Source organism: Rana temporaria, chromosome 1 (genome assembly GCF_905171775.1).
Source record: "Rana temporaria chromosome 1, aRanTem1.1, whole genome shotgun sequence".
Lineage (NCBI taxonomy): Eukaryota > Metazoa > Chordata > Amphibia > Anura > Ranidae > Rana > Rana temporaria.
The window spans coordinates 386,791,418-386,818,642 of NC_053489.1; the positions used below are offsets into that span (position 1 = coordinate 386,791,418).

At 47.2% G+C, this 27,225-nt stretch overlaps 1 protein-coding gene across 18 annotated transcripts in view; it reads right to left on the reverse strand.

Moving 5' to 3' along the window:
- Positions 1-27,225, reverse strand: part of ADGRL3 (adhesion G protein-coupled receptor L3) — a 1,059,382-nt gene that overhangs the window by 465,666 nt on the left and 566,491 nt on the right. For all 18 annotated transcript variants that reach the window (XM_040322560.1, XM_040322545.1, XM_040322548.1 and 15 more), the window contains one exon: positions 5,985-6,168. In XM_040322560.1, coding sequence (XP_040178494.1) covers positions 5,985-6,168 — 184 coding nt within the window. The remainder of the gene's footprint in view (positions 1-5,984; positions 6,169-27,225) is intronic.

The window sequence follows — 27,225 nt, forward strand, 5'->3', positions numbered from 1 at the left end:
AGAGGTACCTGCTGTCACTCTTTGAACTCCATTTGGTCTTAAATCTTTGACTCCCTGACCTGGGCCACTCAACATCACCAATATCACAGAAAGTGAAAGAAAATACCAAATTTTGGGTCGTCACCAGAACAGGAATAGAGTGGAAATCATCCAATGGAGACACTAGTTCTAGTAACTCTAGTGACAACCAGGTGTTCCCTCACTTTGGGGGTTTCCTTTCACTTCCTGTTTTTGCTATAGGATAGGAAGTGAAGGAATAACTCCCCAATGAGACACAACTGAAAAAAAAAAAGTGTCAGGGGTTATAATGCTTCCTTACTTTATCCATAATGAAAAAATGCATTTAATTATAGTTTTATCTCTGGGACAAGCTTTGCCATGAAAAATTTTCACCTCAAAGTTACCTTCCGTAAGCTCTCACTTTATCGAACCTTATGAAGTATCTTTCCTTTGTAATCCAGATTTTTGTCATGTTTCGTTATTGAAAACTCTGGTACTTAATCAATTTTCCAGATCTGGCTGGCCATCCTATCCTACCAAATCATCAGAAGAATTTGGGATCAATACCATCTTGGATTCCAAATTGTATTAATTGATTTCAAGGGTTTTGGTCAAGTTCTGAGTGCTTGCCTCTGATTTTTTTGCCACACATCCTCTTTGCAACATTCAACAATGGAAAGTGGTGGGAATGTAGCGCTGAACCTCATGTGAAAATAAAGGCGCACATAAAGAAGGAGGTGAAAATATTAATGGACATTCAGAAATAAATATAAAAGTCCAACACATATAATGATCTTAAATGCAGAAAAGCAAATATAGTCCAGTAACCCCGACGCGTTTCCTCCTCAGGGACATCTACAGGGCCCCTGTAGATGTCCCTGAGGACGAAATGCATCGGGTAAGGCTCTTAGCTTCCCACATTGCTTTTTACGTGATCACTTTGAATATATGTATGTTGGTTTTAATTAGGGTTGTCCAGATACCGATACCAGTATCGATATCGGGACCGATACCGAGTATTTGCGGGATTACTCGTACTCGCGCAAATACCCCCGATACCTAAATAGAATACTTCCCCCCCCCCTTTCCCCCCCCCCCGCCGCTGCCGCCGCATCGCGCCGCCGCATCGAGGGACATTGCTGCATATGTGAGGGACATGGCTAGAGGGACATTGCTGCATATGTGAGGGACATGGCTAGAGGGACATGGCTGCATATGCGAGGGACATGGCTAGAGGGACATTGCTGCATATGTGAGGGACATGGCTAGAGGGACATGGCTGCATATGTGAGGGACATGGCTAGAGGGACATGGCTGCATATGTGAGGGACATGGCTGCATATGTGAGGGACATGGCTAGAGGGACATGGCTGCATATGTGAGGGACATGGCTGCATATGTGGGGGGACATGGCTGCATTTGGGGACACATTTAAAAAAAGTATCGGTATTCGGTATCGGCGACTACTTGAAAAAAAGTATCGGTACTTGTACTCGGTCCTAAAAAAGTGGTATCGGGACAACCCTAGTTTTAATAAACCTACGTTTTTGACCTACACTATTGGAGCCCCCCTTCTTCTGTCCATAAACCGTTTCGGATTGATGCCAGGGTGGCAACCCTATTCACCGGTTCACCCTTATCTGCTGGAGGACCTTAAGGCATCTTTGAAGTTCCGACTGGAGATCCTGGGTTCCTTTCACCACTTGGGACATGTGCCGTTTTGGCTTTTCATGCTTATATGATCCGCTGTGAAAAAAAATATATAACGTGTTTTAAACCAATAAACCACAAAATTATATACAAACAGCGCTCAAGTGTGTGTGAATCACACTGTGATAAGGTGATAAGTAGTAGTAATATTCAATAAAAATACAAATGAATCAAAAACCGGTGATGAAAGTGTTCATAGGAAAACATAAAGTTCATGGAGGAGCAAAAAGGAAAAAAAACGCTTCTTTGCTTCTTTCAAAGTGTAAAATCTTCAAAATATATTCAAAATAATCTTCCACCACACCCGATGTGAAACAATAGTGAATCCTCCACCAATAGAAATGGCCACTCACCAGAACAATATGCCTAGCACTCTCGTGTTTTGGCACAGAAGCTTTGTTATAGTTAGTTTAAATCAGCAGGCGAGCTTCCATTCCCAGACAGGTGGACAGATAAAATCCTCAAAAATAAAAAGAGTGTAACATAGTGTGATACCATAAAAGCAATTTTAATCACAAACCACAAACAAAATCTTCAAAGAGTGCACTCACACAGTGCTAAAATTAAACAAGCGTGATAGATGCACATCAAAGATTCCTCAGTATTGTGCGGCTGAAATACAATGGTCTCGGCGGACCCAAAAATGAACCAGGCAACTCACACCACTCGATCCCCACACTGTATTGGAAGTAAACTGAAGCTGGCGTGAAGAGAAACCGGACGCCGGTCACTGGCGAGCAAACATACGACTGGCCTGTCTTCTCACGTTAGCAATTGGTCACTGATCAGATGATAACCAAGCTCCCGACATGTTTCGTCGTAAAATTTGACTTAATCATGGGATGGCCATCCCATGACTTAATCATGGGATGGCCATCCCATGATTAAGTCAAATTTTACGACGAAACATGTCGGGAGCTTGGTTATCATCTGATCAGTGACCAATTGCTAACGTGAGAAGACAGGCCAGTCGTATGTTTGCTCGCCAGTGACCGGCGTCCGGTTTCTCTTCACGCCAGCTTCAGTTTACTTCCAATACAGTGTGGGGATCGAGTGGTGTGAGTTGCCTGGTTCATTTTTGGGTCCGCCGAGACCATTGCATTTCAGCCGCACAATACTGAGGAATCTTTGATGTGTATCTATCACGCTTGTTTAATTTTAGCACTGTGTGAGTGCACTCTTTGAAGATTTTGTTTGTGGTTTGTGATTAAAATTGCTTTTATGGTATCACACTATGTTACACTCTTTTTATTTTTGAGGATTTTATCTGTCCACCTGTCTGGGAATGGAAGCTCGCCTGCTGATTTAAACTAACTAAAACAAAGCTTCTGTGCCAAAACACGAGAGTGCTAGGCATATTGTTCTGGTGAGTGGCCATTTCTATTGGTGGAGGATTCACTATTGTTTCACATCGGGTGTGGTGGAAGATTATTTTGAATATATTTTGAAGATTTTACACTTTGAAAGAAGCAAAGAAGCGTTTTTTTCCTTTTTGCTCCTCCATGAACTTTATGTTTTCCTATGAACACTTTCATCACCGGTTTTTGATTCATTTGTATTTTTATTGAATATTACTACTACTTATCACCTTATCACAGTGTGATTCACACACACTTGAGCGCTGTTTGTATATAATTTTGTGGTTTATTGGTTTAAAACACGTTATATATTTTTTTTCACATTGATATCTTTAGAACAGCAGCTGTGATTATTATTGTCTTTGTCTTGAGCGCAGAGGTGTGATTCAATAGGGCGCCATTTTTTGATCACACTTTATTTATATGATCCGCTGTTGCCGACATGCGGGTCCATCTGTTGCGGTAAGGGTATTCATTTTTTCTACACAGCGATGATTAATTTCTACAATTGATGCCCTGTCCATCAGCCTTCCAGTTGTCTGAAGAGCACCCCTGCATGGTTGTGGACTTACCTGTTTTCCATATTTTCTTTGTTTGGATCACTGGACTATATTAGCTTTTTCTGCATTTAAGATCATTATATTTGTTGGACTTTTATATTTATTTCTGAATGTCCATTTATATTTTTACTTCCTTCTTTATGTGCACCTTTATTTTCGCATGAGGTTCAGAGCTACATTCCCACCACTTTCCATTTAAAATTTTTGTCTTATTCTTATGTACCGTGTTTCCCCGAAAATAAGCCCGGGTCTTATATTAATTTTTGCAACAAAAGACACAGTAGGACTTATTTTTGGGGTAGGTCTTACCATGTAATGTGCTGTCTTCTCTTCCCCTCTCTCGATCTGCCTGTTAGAAATCCCCAGTGTGAACTTAGTTAAAATGCTTGTAAAATCTTGTAATCCACTCTATTACTGTAGTATATAATGTACAATGTGTGTATTTCTGTAATATAATTGTGCCAAAAACCTTCATTATAGCACCACTCTGCGCTTTTGTGACCTGCCGGAGCTCTCTTCCCTGCATTTATTTTACAGAAACACACACATTGTACATTGTGTACTACTGTAATAGAGTGGGTTATAGGATTTTAAACTAGGGCTTATTTTCGGGGTAGGGCTTATATTGCAGCCCTCCTGGAAAATTACGCTAGGTCTTATTTTAGGGGTAGGTTTTATTTTCAGGGAAACATGGTAGCAGCTTTAGTCACATTTGGCTCCATTTACATGATTGTGTTTTCATATATCATTATTATTATCATTTTATTCATTGTTTGCGCAATATTTCCCACCCTTAACATTCATCAATGGTTCCCTCTGACACCCGGCCCCAGACATGTGCGGAGACCCCATAAAGGGGGATTGGGGGGGGATACTAAAGTGACTAATTACCTTAATTTTAGGCACGTCCACATCATTCAGCCACATCTTTAAAAAGACCAGAACACTCCATTGGCAGAAGCTTATACAAAATGTGCCCACATGACGCTAAGCCTCTACATGCTTTCCAAGCCTGTCTTAGTGTTCATGTCCACATGACACCAAGCCCCCCTCATGTTCCCCAAGTCTGTTTTGAGCCTGCCTATGCCTCTGCCACCACCTGGTCCATAAACAGTCTATAGCCACTGCTTAAGGCATGCTTTATCTATTGCTCCTGGGTGCTCACATTGTTCCTGGTACACCTCTTCTATCACTCCAATCTGCTAGCTCTGTACCTAGAATTCTACATTTTTCATTCCTGGCTACTGACATTGATACTGGTATGCTCCACCGGACACTCCTGGCCACTGGCACTGTTTCTGGTATGCTCCAGCTGTTGCTTCTGGCCACTGGCACTGTTCCTGTCATGCTCCATCTTTCACCCATGGTTTCTGATACTTTTGCTAGCATGACCATTTGCTAAACTATGCACCTCTGAACTCTTGTAGCTTGGTTCTGCTCCTCAAAGTCATTGCTCCTTGGCACATCTAGCCCTGGTACACTCTGTTAGCAAAACTCTGCTCCTTCAAGCACTTGCAGTTGAGCTCAGCTACTTCTGGGACACTGTCAAAATTCTGCTCCACTGAGCTCTCCTTTTCCTCACTAATCACCAGTACCAGTAATCTACCAATAGTCCTATCCATTTTCTTGCTACATCAGCCAGGATCTGTTGAAGTGATCCAGGGGTGGGATGAAGCCTTGTCCAAACCCCTGTTTTGGGGTCCCTAAGGAATACTGCCCGTCCCATAGACTTCAATTAAAACCATAGTAAGGGTAGGATCCAGTTGGTTTTGCTCAGTTAATGACACCAGTTATACTTAAAAATAAAACGTCTTTTGTCTCTGACCTGTGCTGGGTATGTGGTTACCATGCAGTACTATTCGTACCTTCTGGATAACCAAGTTTCAAATATATCAATCTTCCCCTGAAGTTTTCCTGCACTTTATATTACTGGGCTCACTTCCCACAATTCCTAAGCAAGTTCTCTGCTTCTTACTTCTGTCAAGTAAGGTGCTGATTCCCAGGCAATGGAAAAGTACAACCTGCAGCACTGTGCTGATTACAACAGGAAATGTAACTTACATGTTATGACAGGATGCTAAAGCTTGTTTATTTTCTTTGTGCAATGTAAAGTTTAAATACAAATATGTTTTTTAAAAAGTCATTCTGAGGGTTTTTTCCCTATCTGTATCCTTCTAACCTATATTTTATTCATTGAAATGTTGAATTAGCTCCTGTGAGGGGTCCTAAACCTTACCCTCGATGCACTGACTCTTGCCAAAATTGTGCACAATTATATATGCACATACAGTACATACTAAAAAATATTCTAAAAAAACATAATGCATAAAACCTGTTTTATTCACATTTTACTTACGAATATTGTCTGTGTTTTCTCTAACAATGTCTGTTTTTAAGAGATTATCAGCCAACACAAAAGCTCCTTCCTCAACTGTGTCAAGAAGCATGGTGGCTGCTCGCAGCTGGTCCTTTGCAGTCAAATCTTGCCATGCGTTCTGAGCTTGTGGCTGAAGAAGATTGTTAACAGTTTCAACCATTGCCTACAAAGCAGAAAGAAGCAATGAATACAGTTACTAAGCAGTTTGAACAAATAAAAGCATCAGCAGTTAAATAAACATGAGTATTCTGATTAAATTAAATTGATTAATTGAGTATTCTAATTAAAAAGCAAAGGAAAAAACCTAGCAATAATGTCGAAAGAATATTGTGTAGTAAACATTAAATACAAACTGCAGCTGTTCCTCAAAAAACATCTGATAGGCAGAAAATATATATATAAAAAAAAAAAACATTTTATGAGAGGCGGCCTCGGTGTTCCGAATGCGCCCAAATATTACTTGGCTGCACAGCTTTCACAATGCATGATGCTACATGTGACCTCAGATATTCCCTTATGGGTGCTTCCAGGGGCGGACTGACAACTCATGGGGCCCCCGGGCAACAGGAGATCATGGGGCCCCCTGTGTCCCCGCCCACACTCAAACCACACCCACACAAAGCCTCACCCCCAGCTTGCACTGCGTGGACACCTCAATTCTGGGTCGAACCTGAGATAAACAGAGCACAGGGGGCAGCAGGGCAGAGCATGGGGGAACCATGGCAAAGTATACAAGTCAGCAGGTCATAGCGCAGAGGGTCAGGAGGGCACAATATGTGTGTGGAGGGCAGGAGGGCACACTACATGGAGAGCAGCAGGACACATTAAGGGGCACACCAGAGAACATTAAAGGTTGGGGGGGGGCACAGTAAAACACATTACATGGAACGGCAGCAGGGAACATTATAGGGCGCATTACATGGGGGGAGGCAGAGGGGCACAGCATGGAACATTACATGGGGCAGGAGGGCACATTATGGGATACAGCAGAATATATTACATAAGGGCATGAGGGCACATTATGGTGCACAACAGAGCAAATTATGGGGCATAATACATGGGGACAAGAGGGCACTTAATGGGACACAGCAGGGCATATTACATGAGGGCACATTAAGGGGCACAGCAGAGCACATTAGGAGGGATAAAATCTCATATTATGGGACACAACATGGCACATTATGAGGCACAGCAGGGGATTTTGCATAGAGCAAGAGGGCACATATAGGGCACAGTATGGTGCACACAGAAGAGCACACTATGGGGCACTGAATGATGCATCACGGGGCACACAGCAGGGCATGGGGGCACACATCAGAGCATGGGGCAGACAGCTGGGCATAGGACAGACAGCAGGTCGTGGGGCACATAGCAGGGAGTGGGGCAGACATCAGGGCATGGGGCACAGAGAAGGGCATGGGGCAGACATCAGGGCATGGGGGCACAGACCAGGGCATGGGGCAGACAGCAGGGCATGGAGCAGACAGCAGGGCATGGGGGCACACAGAAGGGCATGGGGGCACAGAGAAGGGCATGTGGCAGACATGGTATGGGGGCACAGACCAGGGCATGGGGAACAGAGCAGGGCATGGGGCACACATCAGAGCATGGGGGCAAAGAGCAGGGCATGGGGGCACGGAGTAGGACATAGATCAGAAAGCAGGGCATGAGGGCACGGAGCAGGGCATGAGGGCAAACAGGATATGGGGGCCCAGAGCAGGGCATGGGGGCACACATCAGAGCATGGGGCAAAAAGCAGGGCATAAGGGCACAGAGCAGGGCATGGGGGCACAGGGCAGGGCATAGGGTAGACAGCAGGGCATGGGGGCACAGAGCAGGGCATGGGCAGTCATCAGGGCATAGGGAAGACAGCAGGGCATGGGGGCTCAGAGCAGGGCATAGGGTAGACAGCAGGGCAAGGGGGCACAGAGCAGGGCAAGGGGGCACAGAGCATGGAATGGGGTAAACATCAGGGCATGGGGCACAGAGCAGGGCATGGGGCAGACAGCAGGGCATGGGGCACACATCAGAGCATGGGGGGCAAAGAGCAGGGCATGGGGTCAAAGAGCAAGGCATGGGGGCAGACAGCAGGGCATGGGGGTATGAGGCAGACAGCAGGGGGCACGGAGCAGGGAATATGGTAGACAGCAGGGCATGGGGGCACAGAGCAGGGCAAGGGGGCACAGTGCATGGCATGGAGTAGACATCAGAGCATGGGGAAGACATCAAAGCATGGGGGCACAGAGCAGGGCATGGAGCAGACAGCAGGGCATGGGGCACACATCAGAGCATGGGGCAGAGAGCGGACTGAGCCGCCCCTGGAAAGTAAGGAAAGTAAGGATTTACCCCTTTAATGACCAGGCCATTTTTAGCGCTACAACACTGCATCACTTTAAATGACAATTGCAAAATCATGCAACACAGTATCCAAACAAAATTTATGTCCTTTCTTTCCCACACATAGGCCCAGATTCACGTACGACTTACGCGGACGTATCTTCTGATATGCCGCGTAAGTTCTAGGATGTGCCGTCGTATCTATGCGCCTTATTCTTTAAACAAGATACGCCTGAATTTTGGCTTGATCCGACCGACGTAAAACTCCTACGCCGCCGTATCTTAGGTGCATATTTACGCTGGTCGCTAAAGGCGCTTTCATTGATTTACGCGTTGAATATGTAAATGACCTAGATACGCCGATTCACGAACGTACTTGCGCCCGTCGCAGTAAGCAACGCCGTTTACGTAAGGCGTATGTCCGGCGTAAAGTTATCCCACCTAAAGCAGGGGTAAGTCATGTTAGGGTATGGACGTCGGAACATCCGTCGTATTTTACGTTGTTTACGTTAGTCGTACGTGAATGGGGCTGGGCGTAGGTTACATTCACGTTGTACGCATTGAGCCATTGTATCTAAGGGAGCATATGCGACGTGATTCTGAGCATGCGCGCGCATGCGCGCGCATGCGCCGTTCGTTCAGCCATTCATTTACATGGGGTCACGGTTCATTTTAATACAACACGCCCTAATTTACGCTACGACGCTGTAACTTAGGGAGCAAGTGCTTTGTGAATACTGGTCTTGCCTCTCTATGTTACGCCAGCGTAGCGCATATGAGATGCGCTACGCCCGCTCAAAGATACGCCGCTGTACGTGAATCTGGCCCATAGAGCTTTCTTTTGGTGTTGTTTGATCACCTCTGCAGTTTTTATTTTTTGTGCTATAAACAAAAAAAATACTGACAATTTTGAATTAAAAAAAAAAAAAATATATATATATATATATATATATATATAGCAGGACTGCGACATTGTGGTGGGCAGATCTGGCACTTTTTTGGGACCAGTGACATTATTACACTGATCAGTGCTAATAATAGCCACTGATCACTGTATAAATGACACTGGCAGGGAAGGGTTTAATGATAGGGGGCAATCAAAGCACGTTTTTTTTTATATATATACATAAAAAAAAAATTATACTTACCTCCACTGTGCAGTTCGTTTTGCACATAGCGGCCCCCGATCCTCCTCTTCTGGGGTCCCTCAGCGGCGCTAGTAACTCCTCCCCACATCGAGTAACCTGTTGGAGAAGCGCTCTCCTGTGGGACACCCGTGTGGGCATGCTAGCGAGTCCTGCTTCTGTGTATTGACACAGAAAGCAGGACTCCGCCCTGCCCCAGGTCATTGGATTATATAGACAGCAGCGGGAGCCAATGGCCACACTGCTATCAATCTATCCAATCAGGACACGAGACACCAGCTAGAGCTGGTGTGCTCATCCCCGGGGAGAAGAAAACCAGGTTCAGGTAAGTAAAACGGGGACATTGGGGGGCTGCAGCACTACAGAAGGTTTTTCACCTTAATGCATAGAATGCATGATGCCGCGTACACACGATCATTTTTCGGCATGAAAAAAACGTTGTTTTTCAAAAATGTCATTTAAAATGATCGTGTGTGGGCTTCACATCATTTTTCAGGTTCTGAAAAAACAACGAAAAAAAAATTCGAACATGCTGCATTTTTTAACGTCGTTTTAAACAATGTCGTTTTTCGGGTTGTAAAAAATTATCGTGTTTGGGCTAAAATGACGTAAAAAACCCGCTCATGCTCAGAAGCAAGTTATGAGATGGGAGCGCTTCATAATGGAGTAAGCACATTAATCACGCTGTAACCGACAAAAAATCGCAAATCGTCTTTTACTAACCCGGAATCAGCGAAATCAGCCCAAAGGCGAATGGAACTTCACCTTTATAGTGCCGTTGTACGTGTTGTACGTCACCACGCTTTGCTAGATCATTTTTTTTAAAACGATGGTGTGTAGGCAACATCGTTTTAATGATGAAGTTGGGAAAACGTTGTTTTTTCGACATGCTGAAAAATGATCGTGTGTACGCGGCATTAGGGTGTAAAACCATGAGGGTTTACAACCCCTTTAAGTATTTCCTGGGGAGCTGTTTCTAACTGTGAGGGGGGGTGGAGTGGACTGACTGGCTGACTGGGAGTACAGAGAGATCACTGGGCCAGATTCACGTAGTGAGGCGCAAATTAAGTTACTCCAAACGTATATCATTTAAGTTACGGCGCCTTAATTTTGTGACGTAAGTGCCGTATCCACAGAGCATTTGCGCCCAAATTTGCGCCAGCGCGATGTAAATACTGAGGCGTAAGGCGGGGTTATTGCAAGTGGGAAGGAAGTGGGCGTGCTCCATTGAAATGAGCCGTGACCCCATGCAATTGAAGGGCCGGCCGTACTGTGCATGCGCGCACAAATCTGCACCTCACTGGGCATGTGCAGAACTCGGCTCGGCGCAATCAGTGAGATAGGAAAAAGGCCAAGCATACTTAGTTTGAAAATCGCCCTGTGCTTAAATAGCCCCAGACAAACGCACTTCCCTTGCAAAAGTACATCCCTGTGTTTCCCTTCCTAAAGCAAGTGTCTTTTGCTCTGTTGTCTGTGGCTGTTTGTTGGTGAGTGTAGTGTTATTTTAAAGATTTATTGTAGTAGGAGGTTGTAGAAGCTGTGTGTATTTTCTGAGTGTTTTTTGTGTCTGTTTCTTCTGTGTTTTTTGTTTGAATTTGTATTAGCTGTCTGCTTGTGTTTTTGTTTTTTTGCTGTCTGTTTTTTGTGTGTGTCTGTTCTGTGTCTTTTTGGCTGTCTGTTCTGTGTCTTTTTGGCTGTCTGTTCTGTGTCTTTTTGTCTGTTTGTTCTGTGTAATTTTGTGTTTGTTTGTTCTGTTTGAATTTAGTGTCTGTTTGTTGCTGAGTGCTGTTTGGTGAGATGGCACCTAAGAGAAGAACATTAAACTTCTCGGTGCGAGAGAAGCACTTGCTGGCCAGGGCTATCACCCAATATGGGAGATTTTTGCATGGCCCTGACAGCCGGGACGTCCCCCCGGCCAGGAAGAGGGCAATAATCCAAGAGATTACGGATCGGATCAATGCGGAGGGGGGGGGAAGACAAGGACCCCCAGTGGGATTAAGAAGAAGATCAATGATCTGAGGAGTTTGATCCGTGAGAAGATGGCCAAGCAAGCAGCCCATGCCAGGGGCACTGGAGGAGGCCCACCCTGCACCGTAAAGTGGACTGAGGAGGAACTTGCGGTGGCCCGTTGCTTCCACAGCCAGCAAGTGGTGGGCCTGCCTGGCTTTGAATCAGATGATCCTGTGAGAACAGGTAAGTTTTTTTTTATTTCCATCTGGTGAGTAGCATGTGTGGGGGAGGGAATATGTGCCAAGTGTGTGGATCCTCCAACCTGTGTATGTTTTGTGTCCTCCACAGATGGCCAGGAGATTGCTGGGCCATCAGGCCAGGAGGTTGCTGGGCCATCAGGCCCGGCTGCACCACCCCCAGGACAACAGGCTGCTGAGGAGCCCTAAGAAAGTCCGAAGTCCCCAGGGCAGGGGAGTGGCCACAACTCCCCTCATGAGGAGGTTCAGGGGGAGGAGGATGAGGGGGGGGGATGAGGATGACCGGATGGAGATTGCCCGAGAAGTGATGCTGTGTTGGGATCAGGATTCCTTTGCGCCTGACAGCAGTCAGGCCACCATCAGGGGTAGTCCCTCCCACTCCTCCCCCAACAGGGCTGCCCCTCCCAGGGGGCTCCCCTCCTCCCAGGCCACAAGCCTCAACTTCAGGCAGGAAGGCCACCCAGAAGACCAGGGGGGTGGCCGAGTTCCTGCCTGCAAATCTGCAGAGGGACCAGGCTCGTCAGACACAACATCTGGATCAGGTCACCCGGACTTTGGCCCAGATGGAGGAGAGCCTGGCCTCCATCAAGCAGTCAGTCAGTGAGGTGGGCACTAATTCATTAGCTTTTATAAATTGCTTTTCTGAGCTGCAGGACGCCACAACAGGCGTGGCCCTTGAGGTGACTGCCCTGACCCAGGCTGTCCAGGACAACACCCAGGCTGTCCAGGCCAATACGGCAGCCCTCACTCTGGGCCTGACCAGGATCGCCGTGGCCTTGGAGGGCAGGCCAGCCACCCGGGGAGGCTCCTCCTTCCCCTGCCTCCCCCCCATGAGGCTCCTCATTCCCCTGCCTCCCCCCATGAGTCTCCCCTGAGGGCTTACGCCGCCGCCATTGAGATTTTGGGTGTACTTTTCTTTATTTTTTATTTTTTTTCTGAATTTTTTGTGTGATTCTGATGTTTTATGTGTGTGAATGATGTAGGAATGTGGGGGTGACATTACTGGTGAAAAAGGTTGTCACCCTCAGTTTTGGTGGATTAGGGATCCCCAGGACCAGGGAGAAGTTATCCCAGGTCCGTGTGAAAGGTGTATGAATGCACAGTGACATAATTGGAGCCGTGGCGTGGCGTTACTGCTCCCTAATACCATGTGGTTTTCTAGGGTCCAATCCAATTAGATGTGCATGTGATGTGTCTGTGCTAGGGACCACAGTGGGTGTGCATGCATGCATTCTCATTGTGCCATGATTAATGTGTGTGTTTACTGTGCAAAGATGCATTCTGCGAGGCGTCTCCTGACTGCTGTTCCCTCAGAAGAGGGGGTACCCACGGTTACTAAAGTCACTAGTATAGTTATGAGCATGGATGCCCCTGGCATGTTGGCACACAGATTGTAGTCCGGCAAGTGTGTGTGCTCAGCTCTTCCTTAATGGTGTTGCTTTAGCTGACCTTTACACGGCTGGAGCAAAGTTAAGGCACCTTTTATAACAGATGCGCACAGGGCGTAGCCTACGCCACACACACTTAATTTTGTGGATCGCCTTATCTCCCTCATTTGCATCTTTGCCTAGCAAAACAATGGTGTGTCTAGCGTATTTTGCGCTCGAAGAAGCGCCGGTGTAATTGTTTAAGGTAGGACGGAAAAAAATGGTTTTCAGGCGTATTTCGTTTTGAGGATCAGGCGCAAAAATACGTGCGGCGCATTTTTCAATTACGCCGCGCATCTCGAGATACGTCGGCCTAAGTGCTTTGTGAATCTGGCCCACTGTTCCTGATCACTAGGAACAAAGTGCAAGTGAATTGATTCACATCGACTGTGCAGACTCATCCAAATTTGACAGTTACACAGGGATGAGTGCCCAAACCTGGGCACAGTGCTCTTTATATAGATTATCTGCAAGCAGTTCAGCACTTGTACAAAGCAGCTCTTTACACTGTACAGGGTTGAGCACTCATGTGAATGAGCCCTAAAGAAAAAAAGGAATACTAGAAAGATATTTTTAAAGATTTTATACTAAATATGTTTGCAATGTAATTGGTGTTTATCACTGTATTCTTTGCAAGAACTGTTGGGTAGCTGCAAAATAAATAGACAAAGTTGTAGCTAGCTAAATAAATACATACATAATTTTACTAATGAGCAACATTTTTTGGGCTGTTTGGTGTTTCTTATTATCATAGATCTTCCGATTTGTAAAGTATTATAAAATAAAAAATTATTATAGTTTACCTGAGTTGTGTCATTACCCTATCAAAATAGCAAGAAATTCCGGCAACACGATTGTTTCTTCTTACAAAGCTTTATTGAGCACTAACAGCAGTGCTAAATCTATAATTCTAATTAGTTTCGACCGGAGCCTTCCTTGTAGAATTCCTGCTATGAGGAAGGCTCCGGACTAAACGCGTTAGCATTATAGATGTAGCACTGCTGTTAGTGCCCAATAAAGGTTTGAAAGAAGGGACACAACAAGCCTGAGCACTGATATTTAGCTCATTACTTTACAATTGTGCAGTAGAGTTTGGGTGAGTCTTTGGCTACATTTCTGGTTAAACTATGCCCACTTTATGAATGCCCCTCCCCTAATTATATTTATATATTTTTTATACACATTGGGGTAGATCCGCGTACAACGGCGCATTATTGCGCCGGGCGTAGCGTATCTAAGATACACTACGCCGCTGTAACTTACTTTGTTTTGTTTGGAATCCTCAACGAATTAGAGAATTTGCGCCGTAAGTTACGGCGGCGTAGTGTATCTCTTGCGGCGTAAGGGCGCGGAATTCAAATGGATGTAATAGGGGCGTGTTTTATGTAAATACATCGTGACCCGACGTAAACAACGTTTTTTTTTTAACTGTGCATGCGCCGTCCCTGGGGGTATCCCAGTGCGCATGCTCGAAATTTAACCGGAACAAGCCAATGCTTACGACGGTGACATCATTCTACGCAAATTCCTATTCGCGAACGACTTATGCAAACAACGTAAAAAATTCAAAATTGTACGCGGGAACGACGGCCATACTTTACATTGAGTATGCCACCATATAGCACCTTTAACTATACGCTGGAAAAAGCTGTAAAACAACGTAAAAAAATGCGCCGGGGCGACGTACGTTCGTGGATCGCCGTAGCTAGCTAATTTGCATACTCAACGTGGATTTCGATGGGAACGCCACCTAGCGGCCGCCAAAAAATATCTGCGGCTAGCCCGGTCTTCTTTGCCACCTTCTGCCTTCTTCTTTTCTTCCGATGTTGACTCGACACTCCCTCCCTCCCTCACCGCATACCCGGCATTACAACGGGAGGGAGCGTCGAGTCAACATCGGAAGAAAAGAAGAAGGTGGCATCTTTTTTTTTTTCCAAAAAATCCAAGTTTATTAAAATGTATAAACAGGCACATAAGTATTTGTAACAATGGGTCAACATTCCCCATACATTCTTTGGCAAAAAAAAAAAAAAAACAATTATGGTTATCCAAATTCGCTCCATTCCCTTCAACAGGTGTATCCCCCGGCATTAGCATACAGAGATAAACCTTCCGACCCTGTACATCAAAGAAAACAAAAAAGAAAGCAAGAAAAAACACAAAAGGACCTTCTGTATGGATCATACATCTGCTAGGTCCCAAATGGCTTCCCCCCCGTCCTTCCCCTCTCATTCACACCCCATGCTTTGACGCCTCTGTACTCAAACTGTGCATGTTTCACCATCTTCCAGCCACCTGTCCCATACTTGAGAAAATTTTTGCGGTCTCCCTCTATGTGTATAAATCATTTTCCTGTAAGGGAGAATAGCATTTACATCCTTTTTCCAATCCCTCAGCGTCGGCGCCTCCGTTTGCATCCATACCTTGGCCACTGCCTTCCTAGCCAGGAATAACGTTTCATTCATAAAGATTGCTTGGTACTTTTCTATATCCACATCGGGCAACAGTCCCAACAAACACAATTTTGGGTCCATTCCCACCGGGGATCCCATGTTATCATGTAGAAATTGAGTCACCTGCAGCCAGTATGCTTGTACATCCGAACAGTGCCACATCATATGGTAGAAGGACCCCTCCTCAACCGCGCACATGGGACACCTAGGGCTCCTATTGGTCCGAAACTTCGCCACTCTCTGTGGCGTAATATATGCCTGGTGTAGTATATACAGTTGAGTTAACCTGTCTGACAGCTTAGGGGACGCAGCTTTAACCCCCTCCAGCACCTCTTCCCATTCCGTGTCCTCTATGGGGCCTACGTCTCTCTCCCACTTTAATTTGGCTGTCTGCGCTATCTTGCTAGTCCTACGTCTCCTAATGACATAGTAACAGTTGGATGTGAGCCCAGTGGATTCCCTCCCAAAAATCACATCCAACACCTGTGGGGCACTCACTTCTATACCAGTTGGGCCCAGCTGGGCTCTAAGTGCGTGCCTGAGTTGCAAGTATCTAAAGTGGAGTTGCGGCGGAAGGGAAAATTCCTCCCTGAGTCTATTGTATGGCTTTGGGCCCGTGTCCAACATAACCTGGGAGAGATACAGTATCCCATACGCAGCCCATACCCCTGAATCTGGGACCGTGTCTAACTCTGGCAAGGAACTATTTTTCCACAGCGGGGTATGTGTGTGTATGTGACTCTCTCCTTGTTTTTTAAGGCCTACATCCCATACCTTTTGATGGTGCGCTAGCATTTCCGCCCCAAATCTAGTGGTCCTGCATCCTCCATGACCTCTTCTAAAGATTGCCTGTATAGGAGTATGTAGAGGGCTATCCGGCTTATTACAGACTAGGGACCTATACCTCTGCGACTCTGACGTGTTAAAGTAGTAGAAATGCGACAATTGCGACGCTATGTAATAATCCTGCAAATCAGGGAGTGAACACCCTCCTTCTGTATTCGGATTTTGCAGTATACTCCATGCCAGCTTATGCCTGCCTGCTCCCCACACAAAAGAATTTAAGATAGCTTCCAGTTGTTTAAACGTCTTAAGGGGTATATAAAGGGGAGCATGCCATACCATGTATAGGATTTTGGGTAGTAGGATCATCTTGATCAAGTTTATTCGTCCCATCACCCCTAGTGGTAGTTTCGCCCATGCCTGTGTTCTAGCTTTAACCACCGCAAATAGCGGTTCCACATTCAGAGGGACATAATCTCTAAGATTCCTTGTGACCATTACCCCTAGGTATTTCACTTCAGCCACTCTCTGTAGTGGTAAGTCATGCGACACTGCGGGGGGGGGGAACTGATCCAGAGGGAGAATTTTGGATTTATCCCAATTAATCCGTAAGCCTGAGAATCTCCCTACCTCTTCTATAATATTCAGTGCTGCTCTTAGTGAGGGGCCCTGGTCCTCTAGATACAGAATTGTGTCATCCGCATATAGGCCGATCTTTTCCCAGGTGTCTCCCTTCCTGAGTCCCACCACCTCCGAGCTATGTCTGATGGCAATCGCCAATGGCTCCGCTGCCAGCGCGTATAACAGCGGAGACAGGGGGCATCCCTGTCTCGTACCTCTCTCCAGGGAAATCTGTTCTGATAGCCACCCATTCACGAACACCCTTGCCTTGGGGGTCTGGTAGAGTAACTGCACCCATTTAATGAATCGCGGGCCAAATCCATAGCATTTCAGACATTCCCACAGGTATAGCCACTCGACTGAATCGAATGCCTTGGCTGTATCCAAAGCAACTACCACCCGGGTTCCTACATTGTCATGCTGCGCTTGAATGTTCATAAATAGCCTCCTGATGTTCATTGCTGTGTTCTTTCCTGGCATAAACCCCGTTTGGTCCCCATGAATCAGTGATAGTATCACCGAATTCAATCTAGATGCCAGTATCTTAGCTAAGATTTTAATGTCCACCGGAAGCAAAGATATTGGCCTATAAGATTCCGGGTAGTGATGATCCTTGCCCGGTTTAGGAAGAACAATTATCTGTGCTTCCTGCATGGAGGAGGGGAGGGTTCCTGATTCAAATATAGAAAGGTATAATGCCCTCAATCTGGGGATTAGTGTTTCTGAGTACGTAGTATAAAACTCTAACGGGAGGCCGTCTAGACCAGGAGCCTTGGACTTGGCCAATTGCGATAACGCCGTGGCTATATCCTGGGTGGTAATTGGGGCTTCCATCATCTGCACTTGTACCCGGCTCAACTTTGAAAATTGTAGTGTGTGCAGATAGGCTTGTATTTCCTGTGGCGTGTGTGTACATTGAGATCTGTATAGTTCCTCATAAAAATGTCTGAACCTATCAGCCACCACTGGGGGGTCCGCAACAATCGAGCCATCCGGCTCTTTCAGTGAGACCACCACTGGCGGCCTATCCTCTAGGTGTGCCAAATACGCCAACATCTTCCCTGCTTTCTCCCCATGCTCATAAATTCTTGCCTTACTGAAAAATATACGCTGTTTGGCCTTCTCCATATGTAGCTGCGTTACCATCCTGGTCTGCATTTTTACCTTGGTCAAATTCTCTATAGTGGGCTGATTATTAAAAGCAGTCTCAAGATCCTGCAGCGCGCCTTCTGCACTATTCATAACTACTTTGGAGGTCTGTTTAAGCCTACGTATCCTAATGTCTAGTACTTTACTCGCCTGCGTCTTGAACGTATCCCATCGGGAATTAATATCTGTGTAACCCTGGCCCTCCGGAAGTAAAAACTGTAATTCCCTCTCTATGCTCTCATGTTCAGTCAAGGCTGTCAACCAAAAGGGGTTGAGCCTCCACCCCCTCACAGGGGCCCTGTCTGGTAATGATACCTGTACCCAACATGGCGAGTGGTCGGACAGAGCCCTAGGAGCAAACCCGCCCCCCCCACCCTCGGCAGCAGGGTTGCCGAGACTAACACGTAATCAATGCGAGACATAGTAGCATGGCTGGTTGAATGGCATGTATAGGCCCTACTCTTGGGGTTTCTTTGTCTCCACACATCCACAACCGCAAATTCTTTCATCAGACGTCCCATTCTGGTCAGACCGGGGGGCCCCATATGTCCTCCCGGCATTTCTGGTCTATCCAGGCTAGGGTCCATGACCATATTGAAATCCCCCATCCACACAGCCGGCACCATCGGGTACTTGGCCATAAATGCCAACCCCAGTGTGACGACTTCCGAGCTGTATGGAGGGGGGATATAACATGCTATCAGCACCATATGCATTCCCCCTATACGTACATATAAGAATAAATACTTCCCCTGCTGATCCGACTCCAGTGTAAGTAATTCAAAAGGGGTGGCCTTTGACACCAGCAATGAGACTCCCCTGGAGAAACTGGAATGGGTACTATGATAGGCCCATCCAATCCACGGGCGCTTCAGTGCAGACTGTAGATGACCGGTAACGTGCGTTTCTGTTAAGGCAATAATGTTCGCTTTTTGCGCTTTAAGATATGCTAGGGCCGCCGTACGCTTAATTTTGTTTCTCACCCCCCTCACATTCCACGTTAGAAATTTAATAGAGGTCATGGTACCATGAAAATTAGCTTTCGGGGTCGGATCTGCAGCACAACAATCTCATACACCTGTGAATCTTTCATGAATCTTTGGATAAGAAGGTGGCATCTTACTGGCCACCGCTAGTAAGAGAGCTTCAAAGAAGATAGCGGCGGCCAGTCCTGAAGAATGCACCGGAGAGCGAGCGGGAGAAGAACCGGGGAGCGCCGAGACGACACCGGAGAGCGGAGAAGACTGAAGAAGACCCCCCGGAGAGCGGAGAAGACCCCCAGAGAGTGGAGAAGACCCCCGGAGCTGACTAATAAATTATTTTAAAAACCTGTGTTGTGTGTTTATTTTATTGACACTTTTCCTCCAGGTGAATGGGTAGGGGTATGATGTACCCCATACTCATTCACCTAGGGTGGTGGGCCAGTATCTGGGGGTCCCCTTATTAAAGGGGTCTCCCAGATTCCGATAAGCTCCCCGCCAGCAAACCCCGAAAACCAACGGCCAGGGTTGTCAGGAAGAGGCCCTGTCCTTATCAACATGGGGACAAGGTGCTTTGGGGTGGGGGGGCAGCAGCGTGCCCCCCTGCCCCAGAGCACCCACCCCCCCATGTTGAGGGCATGCGGCCTGGTGCGGCTCAGGAGGGGGGGCACTCGCTTATCCCCACTAATTTCCTGACCGGCCGGGCGGCGTGCTCGGATATGAGTCTGGTATGAATTGTGGGGGAACCCACACGCCGTTTTTTCGGCGTAGGGGTTCTCCTTACAATCCATACCAGACCTAAGGGCCTGGTATGCTCCTGGAGGGGAACCCATGCCACTTTTTTATTTAAAATTTGGCGTGAAGTTCCCCCTCATGATTCATACCAAACGCCATGGCTAGAATTGGCAGGAATCCAAGACGGATCCCCGTCACTTCTATGTCAGCTTTTTCCCATCGCGGCAAGCCGGCTCGGCGCTGGCTCCCGCAACGGAGCTCGTAGGTGGTCAATCTTGCCGAGAAAGGGAGCAAGATTGACACAGCATCGTGGTCACCTACTGTCCCCTAAAAATAACTCACACAGCCATTAATGTCTAAACTGCTGGCAACAAAATGGGAGTACACCCCTAAAGTGAAAATGTCCAAATTGGGCCCAAATAGCCATTTTCCCTCCCCGGGATCATGGGACTGGGTTCGTGTTACAAGGTCTCAGGTGTGAATGGGGAGAAGGGGTGTTAAATTTGGTGTTATCGCTCTCACTCTCTCATACTGGTCTCTGAAAGTTTAACATGGCACCTCAAGGAAAAGAACTCTGACGATCTGAAACAGGACAGGTTCCACTTAGAACAGGCCTCACCATGGTTGAGCAAAGAAGTGGAGTGTACGTGCTCAGTGTTATATCCAGAGGTTGTCTTTGGGAAATAGAAGTTTGAGTGCTGCCAGTATTGCTGCAGAGGTTGAAGGGTGGGGGGTCAGCCTGTCAGTGGTGAGACCATATGCCGCACGCTGCATCAAATCGGTCTGCATGGCTGTCTTCCCAAAAGGAAGCCTCTTCTAAAGATGATGCACAAGAAAGCCTGCAAACAAGGGGTATCAAACTCAACCACAGCAGTCTGGTAATTACGTGTGTCACCATGTTTACAAATCAACCCAAGGGTGTAACTTCAAAATCACCTTTGACTAATATCACAACGCTACCAGACCAGAATCTAGCCAAGCAGTGGATGGCTTTCCATCAACTGAAATCATATAAATTTGTTTTTCCATGCGTCCCTGACATGATACAGTATATGCCACCTGTGCAAAAAGAGACATGCATTTTTTCAAATAAGCATTATCAAATTGTATTGGTTCATTATTTAGGGAACAGTTAGCAGCAATATGACCTAACTCATGGCAAAGATAACATTTTATGTGTTCTGTTCCCAGTCCTCTAAACAGCCTCAGAGACCTATTGTCAGGGCCAAAGCGCTGTACTTCCTCCTTTAACACACCATCGTAGTAGATTGGCTTCCCGGCGGCTAACTGGGCACTTTAGGCGTGTGCGCATACGCATGTGACCTCTCGGGGCCAATCACCAGCGTGACCGCCCTATTTAAACCAGCTCCTGTCAGTAGACAGGTTGCTGGTTTATCGTCAGCTACTTCCTGAACCTGTGTCTCTGGAAACCATTTCCTGTTGGAATTCCGTCCAACTCACCTCTCACCTGGAACCTGACCTCGGATTGCTTCACCACTCTATTGAACTCTTCTGACCCCGACCTCGGCTTGTGACCTGGACTCTGTTGTTGTTTCTCCTGCCCTTGAACCTCTTGGCTTGTGACCCGGATCTGCTGTCTTCTCTGCTCCCCGAACCTTGGCTTGCACCCCGGACTTTCCAGTTTGTTTCTTGGACTCTTTCAGTACCGGTTATCCGGCTTCAGTATCGTTTGTTCCTGTTTCCGTCTGCAGTCACCCAGAAGCACCTGTCATCTACAACCGTCACCGGTCAACGCTTCTCCACTGGCACCGGTACCGCCTTGTGCTTCCGCCACCTGTTCCAAAACTCAGTGGGCGGGCGCGCTTGGTCGTAAAGGTGAACCACCCTCGGCAGTTCGGTCTCGGTGAGTACTTGATTCCTGATAGTATAAACCAGCAGAAAACAAAAAATGTCCGAGACCGACAGGGTGCGTTCACCTTTCGAGACACTTTGCCAGCAGGTGTCCGCGCTTACCGAGGCGGTGCAGAAACTTCAGGAGGGATATGTCCAAGTCGATGGCCGTCTACAACAGTTAACTGGGTCTCCTGGGGTAGCACCCCCACCTGCTGCATCTGCTGTCGGGACTTCCTCATCACAGTCCATTCCCAGTTCAGCTGTCGGATTGATCCACCCGGAACCTCGGGTCCCTCCTCCGGAGCGTTTTTCTGGCGAACGCCGAAAATACCGGGCGTTCAAAAACGTGTGTACTTTATACTTAGACCTCCAGCCTAGAACTTTTTTCTCCGAGGCCGTGAAAGTTGGATTTGTTATTTCCCTCTTGTCCGAAGAACCCCAGGCTTGGGCGCACAGCCTAATGGAAAAACTAAGTCCGATCCTAGATTCACTGGACTCTTTCTTTGATCATATGGCTCAGTTATATGATGACCCGCAGCGTATGGCTTCTGCTGAGACTGTCCTCCATAATCTAACCCAGGGGAGGCGTCCGGTAGAGGATTATACCGCGGAATTCCGCAAATGGTCAGCTGACACCGGCTGGAATGACGCAGCACTAAAATACCAATTCCGCCAGGGACTCTCAGAAACTCTCAAGGATGAGTTGGCAAGAACCAAGGCTCCCGCTTCGTTAGAGGCCTTGATCCAGTCCGCCACCCAGCTGGACCGACGTTTACGAGAACGACGCACTGAGCGCTTCCAGACTTCACCCCCTGCTTGGGTTCCACCCAGGGTAGTTCCAGCTGCATCCCCTCCTGTGGCTCCTCAACACGGCAGTCTTCCAGACCCGGAACCCATGCAACTCGGACTGGTTCGAACCCCTCTCACCAGTGAGGAAAGACTGCGTAGACGCCAGAATAACTTGTGTCTGTATTGCGGTGCCACCGGTCATTTTCTTCGCACCTGCCCCATAAGACCGAGTAAGTTCCCGATTCAACCCGTTTTCAACCTTCATGTCTCAAATAGTTCTCAAACTCATCTTGTACTCTTCGTCTCCTTACAGCTACCGGAAAAGACCATCCGCCTCCCGGCCATCCTTGATTCAGGTGCATGCAGTAATTTTCTGGACTCAAATTTAGCCCTTAAACTCCACATACCCCTTCGCAATAAGGATCAACGCCTGCAAATACATGTGGCCGATGGCTCTCTTCCTAAATCAGGACTAGTCTCACAGGAAACTGTGCCTCTTCTAGCCATTACCGATTCAGGTCATCAGGAATTTCTACGACTAGATCTCATTCCTTCACCGCTTTTTCCTATTATTTTAGGACTCCCCTGGTTGCAAACACATCAACCTTGCATCGATTGGCTGAAGAAAGAGGTCAACTTTACATCTTCCTTTTGTGCCCAAAACTGCTGCGCACCCACGGTAGCCACCTGTTCAACTGTGGTAACCTCACCTGAACTTCCACCTCACGTCCCCTCTGTTTACCATGAATTTAAAGACGTTTTTGATAAACAGCAGGCTGACTCTCTCCCTCCCCATCGGCCTTATGATTGCCCGATTGATCTCTTACCTGGCTCTGAAATACCTTTCGGCCGCATCTTCCCGTTATCTGAAACCGAGCTTGCGGCTCTTAAGGAATACATCGACGAAAACTTACAAAAGAACTTTATCCGACCTTCTTCTTCTCCAGCGGGGGCAGGTATCTTTTTCGTTCAAAAGAAAGACGGCTCGTTACGACCCTGTATCGACTACAGAGAACTTAACCGGATCACCATCAAAAATAGGTACCCGTTGCCTCTCATACCAGAGCTTTTTCAGAGATTTCGAGATGCCCAGGTGTTTTCCAAATTGGATCTGAGGGGTGCCTACAATCTTGTTAGAATCCGAGTCGGGGATGAATGGAAGACCGCCTTCAGGTCACGGTTCGGTCATTTTGAATATCTCGTCATGCCATTCGGGCTCTGCAATGCCCCGGCCACCTTTCAACATCTGGTCAATGATATCTTTCGTGAGTATTTGGACGATTTTTTAGTTGTATACCTGGACGACATCCTCATTTTTTCCCCTTCTCTTGAGCTTCATAGGCACCATGTCAAGAAAGTTCTTACTATCCTCAGGAAACACAAATTATTTTTGAAAGCCGAAAAATGCGAATTTGAAAGAACGACGATACAGTTTCTAGGTTTTGTCATCTCCACCGGCGGGGTCGCCATGGATCCCCAGAAGATCAAAGCCATCTTAGACTGGCCGACACCAGTGGATAAGAAGGCAGTGCAGCGGTTTATTGGCTTCGCCAATTTCTACCGGCGATTTATCGTCGGGTTTTCTGCCATCGTGATTCCTATCACCAAACTTACCCACCAAGGCAGCCATTTTCACTGGTCGCAGGAGGCTCAGGAAGCTTTTGAGAAACTAAAAAAGATTTTTTCTTCAGCACCTGTCTTACGGCACCCTGATCCAAAGTTGCCCTTTACTTTGGAAGTGGATGCCTCTGAGACAGCCCTAGGAGCCATTCTTTCACAAAGGCAAGGGTTAAAGTCCCTACTCCATCCCGTGGCCTTTGCCTCCAGGAAACTAACAACTCCAGAGAAGAATTATGACGTAGGGGACAGAGAACTCCTCGCTATCAAATTTGCCCTCGAGGAGTGGAGGTACTTGTTAGAAGGAGCAATTCACCCGATTATAATTTTTACGGACCATAAAAATCTCGAGTACTTGCGCTCCGCAAAACGTTTGAGACCTAGACAAGCTCGATGGGCTCTTTTTTTTTTACGATTTAATTTCCATATTACTTATAGGCCTGGTTCGAAAAATGGAAAGGCGGACGCACTTTCCAGGATGTTCCCAGAGACTCCTTGCACAGCGGAACCAAGTACCATCCTGCCTTCCCGGAATTTTCTCTTGGTTTCTGAAACTGATCTGTTAAATTCCATCAAAATTGCATCCAGACAAATCTCGGACCCAGTATCATCGTCACTAAAGGAGCGCGATGGCTTATTTTGGCTTCAAGACAGGATCTACGTTCCCACCGAGATCAGGCAATCAGTTCTGAGCACCTTCCACGACCGTAAGTTAGCCGGTCATTTTGGGGCAAGGAAGACCTCTGAACTACTTTCCCGTTATTTTTGGTGGCCAAAATGGAAACAAGACTGTAAAACTTACATTTCTTCATGTGCAATCTGTCAACGCAACAAGGGTCCTAAAACCAAGACCTGGGGGTTACTTAAGCCTCTGCCAGTTCCAGAACGTCCATGGGCTGATATTGCTCTAGATTTCATCGTAGATTTACCTCCATCGGAGGGCTTCACGACAATCCTGGTAGTCGTGGATCGCCTGTCTAAAATGGCACATTTTCTACCCATGGTTGGAACCCCTTCTGCTGCCGAAACGGCAAAAATTTTCTTCAAAGAAATCGTTAGGCTTCACGGGGTCCCCAAAACCATTGTCTCAGACAGAGGGGTCCAATTTACCTCTAAATTTTGGAGAGAGCTTTTCAGATCCCTGGAAGTCAAAACATGTTTGTCATCGGCCTACCACCCGCAAAGCAACGGGCAAACGGAAAGGACGAACCAAACTCTTGAACAATACCTCAGATGTTTTTGTTCTGCCTCCCAAGATGATTGGTCATCTCTATTGCCCACCGCGGAGTTTGCCTACAATAATTCTGTTCACACTACCACCAACCAAACACCCTTTTGGGCTAATTGCGGTTTTCACCCGGCCTTCCTGCCAGACCCTCTCCCGGAGATACCTGTCCCAGCTGCCCAGGAACGTATAACCACCTTACAGTCTAACTTTCGGAAACTCATGGATGAAATGCAGCAAGCCCAAGAGGATTATAAGAAATTCTATGATAAGGGAAGGAAGGACTGTCCCTCTTTTGAAATTGGGGAAGAGGTCTGGCTCTCCGCGGCTAATTTGAAGTTGCCAGTTCCTGCCCGGAAGCTAGGTCCGAGATTCATTGGCCCGTTTAGAATCAAACGCAAGATCAACGAAGTAGCTTTTGAACTTTCATTACCCAACTCTTATAGAATCCACCCGGTTTTTCATGCCTCCCTCCTAAAACCTACCATCCCCGACCCTTTTCAGGGAAGGGCAGCTCTTCCTGCACCACCAGTGGAGATTGATGGAGAAGAGGAGTTTAAGGTCGAGGCCATTTTGAGCTGTAGAAAAAAGGGGAGACAACTCCAATACCTGATCAAATGGAGGGGCTACCCTCCAGAAGACAACTCATGGGAACCTTCAAGAAATGTGCATGCCCCTCGGCTAATTCGTGTTTTTCACCAGGAGCATCCGGAGTTGATGGCCAGTTTAGGCGTCCGGAGTCCGCCCCTTGGGGGGGGGCACTGTCAGGGCCAAAGCGCTGTACTTCCTCCTTTAACACACCAGCGTAGTAGATTGGCTTCCCGGCGGCTAACTGGGCACTTTAGGCGTGTGCGCATACGCATGTGACCTCTCGGGGCCAATCACCAGCGTGACCGCCCTATTTAAACCAGCTCCTGTCAGTAGACAGGTTGCTGGTTTATCGTCAGCTACTTCCTGAACCTGTGTCTCTGGAAACCATTTCCTGTTGGAATTCCGTCCGACTCACCTCTCACCTGGAACCTGACCTCGGATTGCTTCACCACTCTATTGAACTCTTCTGACCCCGACCTCGGCTTGTGACCTGGACTCTGTTGTTGTTTCTCCTGCCCTTGAACCTCTTGGCTTGTGCCCGGATCTGCTGTCTTCTCTGCTCCCTGAACCTTGGCTTGCACCCCGGACTTTCCAGTTTGTTTCTTGGACTCTTTCAGTACCGGTTATCCGGCTTCAGTATCGTTTGTTCCTGTTTCCGTCTGCAGTCACCCAGAAGCACCTGTCATCTACAACCGTCACCGGTCAACGCTTCTCCACTGGCACCGGTACCGCCTTGTGCTTCCGCCACCTGTTCCAAAACTCAGTGGGCGGGCGCGCTTGGTCGTAAAGGTGAACCACCCTCGGCAGTTCGGTCTCGGTGAGTACTTGATTCCTGATACCTATTTGGCCAGTCTCCAGGTCCTGAGCCCATAGTCCCTCATTATCTGTGGCAACAGTCTTGTGATTTTTCCCCACGCCCTTGAACAGTCTTACCGGATCCTCCGGGTATTGTTTCACCCCTAGAGACATTGGGGTGGGGCACAGATGGGTTCAACAAGTCTTCAGCAGCAGAATCTCCCACCATCAGGTCCACCAGCTGGTTTGCAGTTTTAGGGTGCCCATGGCTGATCCACTTCCTCAAAGTGGCAGGGAGCAAGGGTAAATAACAGTCCATGACCACACGCTCCACAATCTTAGGTACTGACAATGTTTCTGGCTGCAGCCACTATTTGGTGAGGTGTATTAAGTAAAGAAGTTGGGAGCGGGGTGGTTTATCAGTACTGTAGGACCCCCGATGCATTCGTTGAGCCCAGACTGCAATAGTGATGCCCAAGAGTGCAAATATCTCAGTCTTCAGTGATTTATAA